The 7164-nt window shown below is 40.8% G+C and overlaps 1 protein-coding gene across 1 annotated transcript; it reads left to right on the top strand.

Moving 5' to 3' along the window:
• Positions 1-273: 273 nt before the first annotated feature.
• LOC115160854 (methylmalonic aciduria and homocystinuria type D protein, mitochondrial) lies at positions 274-6771 on the top strand. The gene is made up of 8 exons (XM_029711335.1): positions 274-423; positions 1701-1751; positions 1866-2016; positions 2164-2384; positions 2515-2623; positions 4239-4369; positions 5224-5310; positions 5525-6771. The coding sequence occupies exons 2-8, from the start codon at positions 1743-1745 to the stop codon at positions 5717-5719; spliced, it is 903 nt and encodes a 300-aa protein (XP_029567195.1). The 5' UTR covers positions 274-423; positions 1701-1742; the 3' UTR covers positions 5720-6771.
• The last annotated feature ends 393 nt before the right edge of the window (positions 6772-7164 follow it).

Raw genomic sequence — 7164 nt, 5'->3', positions numbered from 1 at the left:
AACGGGAGTTTGAGGATTATTTTATACATTATACAGGTTAGCCACTAATTACTGACGAAAACTTTCACATTCATTTTTGTCTGAAACTCTCCTTAGAATTGCCTTTGCTGGCATCAATCTGTAGGTACATGCTACCACTCATGGATAGGGATATAACGACATCTAGTGTGCAAACATGATTTTGCATTTTGATGTTATTTGTTTTTTGCAACCTTGTTACGTCAAGCCATTTTTGTCGCTCGTAGGGTCCCGTCATTTACTCACGTAAGCGCGCATGTGCACAACGAAAGGTGAAGCAGATAGATGGCAGGCGAGCTAAAGTTAGGTCAAGGATAAACACAGATAAGACCTATTGATCTTTTCAACGTATTTTATTGATTTATGTTTGTAAGAAGGGGATATTCTTCAACGAATTTATTTAAGGTAAATATATTACATTTATTGTCAGAGCCTAAACTAATATAAATCGGCTAACGTAGAGCTAGCTAGTACGTTAGCTGTGTGGTCTTGCACCTCAGTAAATTCGTTTTTACTTTCGATATTCGGAGTTTGCTCGTCAATAGCTCTCAGACGGAGTCATAGGATGATGATAGGATATATCGAGAATCAGATGATGTTAGAGAGCACTTTCCTTAACAGAGAAGGAGGCATTATGCTGATTTCTGGCGCTCAGGTGGCTTAGGGACAGTCGTAAAAGTGCAATATTGAGAATTGAATGTAAACAAAATATACGTTTTTACATTCCCTTTCAGGAGGGTTAGCCCTATATGCAGATTACACACTACATAGGGCTTCATTTTAATTACTTAGCTCTAACTACCCATTTTAAAATGTATTTAACCTTTATTTAACTAGGTAAGTCAGTTAAGAACAAATTGTTATTTAAAATGACGGCCTATTGGGGAACACTGGGTTAACTGCTTTGTTCAGGGGCAGAATGACAGATTTTTACCTTGTCAGCTCTAATCACTAGGCTACCTGCCGTCCCTATGTAAACTGAAAATAAATGTACTGCAGTTTAGCGAGCAGGGGTGTATTAATTAGTTGGATTCTGTTGCACAACATTTGGTCTGTTGGGAAACATGGCTGGAAGAAGTTGGAAGGAACCCTGTGGACTTCACTCCACTTTAGAGCATGGAAGAATTGATCATTTATAGTTGTGAAGCTTGTGCCAAACACTTCACAGACTATTCAGATTGGAATGGTCAGGAAACCATACAGTACTTACTGTCTTTCCCATAACATTACAATGAACTACAAATTCCATTTAAGAACCCAACATCTTTTACGTCATGTTGCAAGAGCGTTTGGAGTAAACAGTTTCTGTTGCAAAACATTTTGCAACAGAATCTGACCAATGAATACACCACAGCTCTCACTTTTTCGTTAGCTAACATTAGCTGGCTAGCTAGCTAACATTCCCTACAGTCCTGCTGTACCCTGTTATGTAATGTTGTGGCAGCTATGTCGTCTGAAATAGTTGTCAATGAGCACTAAGTGATGGTACTACGGGGTAAGGTAGCTACAAGATATTCTGAATTGTCATTCAAATTATTTGTAGCCCGCTAGTTAGCCTGTTGACTGTCAACTGCTGTTTGTTTTGAGCTATTTAGCTTGATGATAATCAGTTTATGCACCTACGTTCAGTGTTTTGTGTCTAGTTTATGCAGTTAGTAAATGTATTACTTTGTCTTTTGCAGTTTTGCAAGTGAATAACAGAAGAGAGGGAGGGGCCCAACAGGATGGCCAGTGTAAGTCTATTTGACATAGAATTCCAGATTTGATCAGAATCCAATGTCACACACACCCACTTAATACTTGTTTTGTGTGTGTCCTGATGGGGATGTTCCTTCTCTATTCCTCAGGTGCTCTGTAGCAGAGCCAGGCTGGTGACTTACCTGCCAGGGCTTCATGTACTGGTCCGGCGGATTGCTGGAACCAACCAAAGAACATTCTCTGGTGCTGGATCATCTGGCTCTGATGAGCCTCGTGTAGCCATCACACCCCCTGACCTTGGTAAGTGCAGACCTCTAATCAAAATGATGATACTGAAGTTGCCTGAATGTGAACGTCATATTCCAACTGTCTGTTATTCAGAAGGTATGTGAATCAATTGGCCAAATAATTGGATCAACTTCTTGTTAAATTATGTCTCATTGTCAGGACCCAGGACTGTTTGGCCAGATGATAGTATGGGTCCGTTCGGGCCTCAGGACCAGCGCTTCCAACTGCCAGGTAACTCAGGCTTTGACTGCCACCTGGAAGGCACAGCAGAACAGAAGATTAAAGGCCCAGTCCACCGGACAGTCCCCGACGTGCTGGCTGCTCCCTCCAGCAGCGAGAGGCATGAGTTCATCCTTGCCCAATTTGTCGGCGAGTTCCAAGTAAGTGTGGTTGGTTTCACAATTGACATGCATTTCTTCTGGTGATAATGAAGCATATGCATATTATGCAACATAATATTCAGGGATGTTTTTGGTTTTCTGAGAAGCTTTCCATGATTGTTTGTCTTAGGGGAAAGAGGCTGATCCCCCGGAACAAATAGTCAACAGAGCAGAACAGTACTTTGATAACTCCAATGTAGAGTGTGCAATACAGTCTTGCCCTGAGCTGCTGAAGAAAGGTACATATATGATTGATTGTTTTCCTTTCAACAAACAGATATAGCCCTATGTGAGCAGTCTTACTTTCTGTAAAAATGCACAACATACAGTGCATTCAAAAAGTATTCAGACCATTCCCTTTTTCCACATATTATCCTCATTCTAAAATTGATTAAATGCATGTTTTCCCTCATCAATCTACACACAATACCCCATAATGACAAAGCAAAAACAGTTTTTTAGAAATTTTTGAAAATGGATTAAAACAAATAAAAACAGAAATACCTTATTTACATAAGTATTCAGACCCTTTGCTATGATACTCGAAATTGTGCTCAGGTGCATCCTGTTTCCATTGATCATTCTTGAGATGTTTCTTCAACTTGATTGGAGTCCACCTGTGGTAAATTCAATTGATTGTAAATGTTTTGGAAAAGCACACACCTGACTATATAAGATCCCACAGTTGACAGTGCATGTCAGAGCAAAAACAGGTCAAAGGAATTGTCCGTAGAGCTCGGAGATAGTATTTTATTAAGGCACAGATCTGTGGAAGGGTACCAAAAAATGTTGGCAGTGTTGAAGGTCCCCAAGAACATTGGCCTCCATCATTCTTAAATTGAAGAAATTTGGAACCACCAAGACTCTTCCTAGAGCTGGCCTCCCGGCCAAACTGAGCAATTGGGAGAGAAGGGCCTTAGTCAGGGAGGTGACCAAGAACCCGATGATCATTTTGACAGCTTCCAGAAGGACAACCATATCTGCAGCACCCCACCAATCAGGCCTTTATGGTAGAGTGGCCAGACCTCAATTAAATTTCATGGCAGCTTGCTTGGAGTTTGCCAAAAGGCACCTAAAGGACTCTGACCATGAAAAACAAGATTGTCTGGTCTAATGAAGCCAAGATTGAAGTCTTTGGCCTGAATGCCAAACGTCATGTCTGGAGGAAACCTGGAATGGTGGTGGCAGCATCATACTGTGGGGATGTTTTTCAGCGACAGGGACTGGGAGACTAGTCAGGATCGAGGGAAAGATGAACGGAGCAAAGTACAGAGAGATCCTTGATGATAACCTGTTCCAGAGTGCTCAGTACCTCAGACTGGGGGCGAAGGTTCACCTTCCAACAGGACAACGACCCAAAGCACACAGCCAAGACAATTCAGGACAAGTCTCTGAACCCAATCAAACATCTCTGGAGAGACCTGAAAATACCTGTGCAGAGACGCTATCCATCCAACCTGAGGGGAGGATCTGCAGAGAAGAATTTGAGAAATACAGCTGTGCAAGATGTGGAAAAAGTCAAAGGGTCTGAATACTTTCCAAATGCACTGTAAAAGCAAACACTCTGATCATGCTACACACATTTTCTGGCACATTGTTATACTTTCAAACTTGTTGATATACTTTGCCTATGTGTTTACTATGTCCACATCTTAAATGGGGAATGGATAAGGAAAAAGAGGTGAAGCATTTACCTCGTCACGTGTTTGTGAGATTGATGTTGAGATTCTACATGTATCCATTAGAGGGGGCTCAAACACTAAAGGAATGTACATCATGTTTGAGCATAATAACTCTTGGTGTGATGGTCATGTATAGTTTTTGACCATGCATGTTCTCCCCATGTGTTTGCAGATTTTGAGTCAATGTTCCCTGAGGCGCCTAACAACGGCATGACGGTTGTCACGGTGACCCAGAAGACTCAGAACGACATGACAGCGTGGTGTGAGGAGGTGGACAAAGAGAGGGAGTTGATGCTAGACAAAGTGAGTTGGTGTCACAACACCGTGGGTAGTTTTACCCATAGCATATGAACAACATGTACTGTCTATCAGAACCACTGAAGAAAATTCAGACACTTTTTTATTTGTTTTTGTTGTTGTTGTTGTTTTACTGTCTGAAGTTGTAGGGAGTCATGAGTTGCTGGTGTATGGCAAACACGTGTATATTTTAACCCAGTCTGTTTTCCTCTGAGAACTACATTTTAAGGAATTGAAAGGATTCAACTGTACATAGTCTTTCAGACTCAATGCCTCTAAGTATTAGCAAGTACCTATTTGTAGCAAGTATTCTTTTGTTTATGATAATGGGGTTGTGCATTACATATTCCCAATCCCAGCATTACAATAGAAGACTTCTGTTAGTAGTCTTGAGTGTGTGTGTGAGGGCAGTGTGTGTTAGAGCAGGCCTTGTTTGTGACAATGTGCGTTATTCACCGTCTGGTTAACATGCCCTTGGTTGAGAATCGCTCTAATTGTGCCGCTGACCCCCTTGACTGCACTCATTTACTACACCCTGACACGCACCCTCCTCTCCCATCCCAGCAATAGGCTAGATCTCTACAGCAGCACTTGTTGCGTGTTGCCATCTTACATGGTGATATGATTACCAATAACAATGTGTTTGAACAGATGGTCTCTTTTTGTATCTGAAAAAAACGATATACATATAGCAAGCAGGCCATGCAGGTACCTCCACACGTTTGTAGTTAACAACACAATCAGAATGTTGGTCACTATTACACATGTTTGTATCAGTACAAAATTTGAACGCTTGAATGGAAAATAAAAATCGAATCAATTGTCGAAGGTAAATTTGTTGTTGCGTTGTTCTGTTGCAGTTTGTTGCCGGTGCCAAGGAAATCTGTTATGCCCTGAGGACAGAAGGCTTCTGGGCTGACTTCATAGACCCATCCTCAGGCCTGGCAGTAAGAAGTGACTAAAATGGCTGCTTAAGGATTTGTACTATGCTACAGGAATAGTTATTTCAGGAATATTTTATGAACAGTACATACAGTTGTGAGACAGGGATGGCAGTTGTGTGGTCTTCTTGACGATTTGAAATTGATTTATATTTGTTCAACTTAAATCTTTCAAAACAAGCAGTATTTGGATCTTTTCCCATGTGTTTGTTTCCTCCAGTTCTTTGGGTCGTACACCAACAACACACTATTTGAGACAGACGAGAGGTACCGTAACCTGGGCTTCAGCATCGAGGACCTGGGCTGCTGCAAAGTTATCCGCCACGCATTGTGGGGGACGCATGTTTTCGTGGGGACAGTTTTCACCAGCGCACCTCCCCATAGCCTTATCATGAAGAAGCTGCAAGGGAACTAAACCTGAATGATGGGAGAGTGTCTGGTATGTGGTTGCTATTAAACCTTGACGTGTCAAGACTCTTTACACAGCCCTTAACTACTATTTGCTTTTTCTTTGTACTTCACATTTGTATAGAAACCTTCAAAATAGTAGTATGGTACACCGATATTGTGAAATACCCACAACCATGATCCTTGACAGTTTTACCATTATAATATATTTATTTTCAGCATCTCTGTCTGTTCCTTTAGTGTATTGTGGTTGGCCTGATTGAAAAGGCTCTCTCTTGCAAAATAGATTTAATCTCAATGAGATTTATCTGTATAAATAGAAGTTAAATTGAATGTGAAGTGGAAGGTGGAGGAAAAATCCACTCATTGTCTTTGGGTATTTTTTTATTTTCATGATGTGGTAAGTGACACTTTGCTTCTTCTAAGTCCAGTATCTTGAACTTGACTGCTGACATATAAAACATTTTGGGACTGTATTAACAGTGGACAAAATATATATATATATATAATTTGAGTGGATTTCCCCGTTAAGGGTGGATTGACTCTGCCCAGATGAGATTTTCATAGTAGAATCAATTCTGCAGCTAGATAAGAAAAACATGGGGACCTGCTGCTACCCTTGACTTGGGTTGATAAACCCCCATTTTTATCAAAAGGTACGAATTGAGCTTTTCTGATGTCATAAAGTTAATCTCAAGAGCTCTTATTTGATCTGTGTTGCCTTCAGAATAGGGACCTCATGTCTTGTTCACAGGTCCTGAGATTCAGTTAACCATTGAATCCTTGAATATTGTACTTGTGGCAGTAATCAATGCACTTGTCTAGAAGAGAGGGGCAGCACTTGTCTCTCTCTGTCACTTTACACGATGAACTGTTTTTAAAAGGGTCTGTGATTCATGTGGCAGCTTTTTGTCCTGAGGTCCAGACATTAAATGCAATAAAACACATCACCTTGTCAGTGGTCAGTTCTTTCTGGGAGAAGGGAAGCAGGTATTGTTGAAGTGACCTTCATATAAATGGATAAATTGGTGTTGTGAGGGGAGATATGAAATAAACATGTAAAAAAAAAAAAAGTTTACATTTGAGATTATTTGACCTAATGACCCACATCTCTTCTTGACTGTAGCAGGCACGTGTTTGAACTTGATAAGCTAAAATGAGCATGTCTCAGTTCAGGCCATTGTATAGGGAGTCACCAGTGGTAGAAGTGAATGTCTCTGGGGTACTGTTCAACATGTATTAACCTCTACTGTGCCAGGTAAAGCACAGCAGATGGGTCCCCTGTCACAGTATCTCAAATGAATTGTAGTTGTATCTTCTGGAATTCATGCTGATAGATTCTCTATCCTCATTCTTGGAGTACAAATGTTGTGCCAGAAAACCAAACCCTACCAAACAGGCTATTCCACAAAATGCACTTGATCATCTTTTTAGGGATATTTACAAACACTC

This window comes from Salmo trutta, chromosome 24, assembly GCF_901001165.1.
Source record: "Salmo trutta chromosome 24, fSalTru1.1, whole genome shotgun sequence".
Lineage (NCBI taxonomy): Eukaryota > Metazoa > Chordata > Actinopteri > Salmoniformes > Salmonidae > Salmo > Salmo trutta.
Note: the sequence above shows the minus strand (reverse complement) of the source record. Positions and strands in the feature narration are given on the sequence as shown.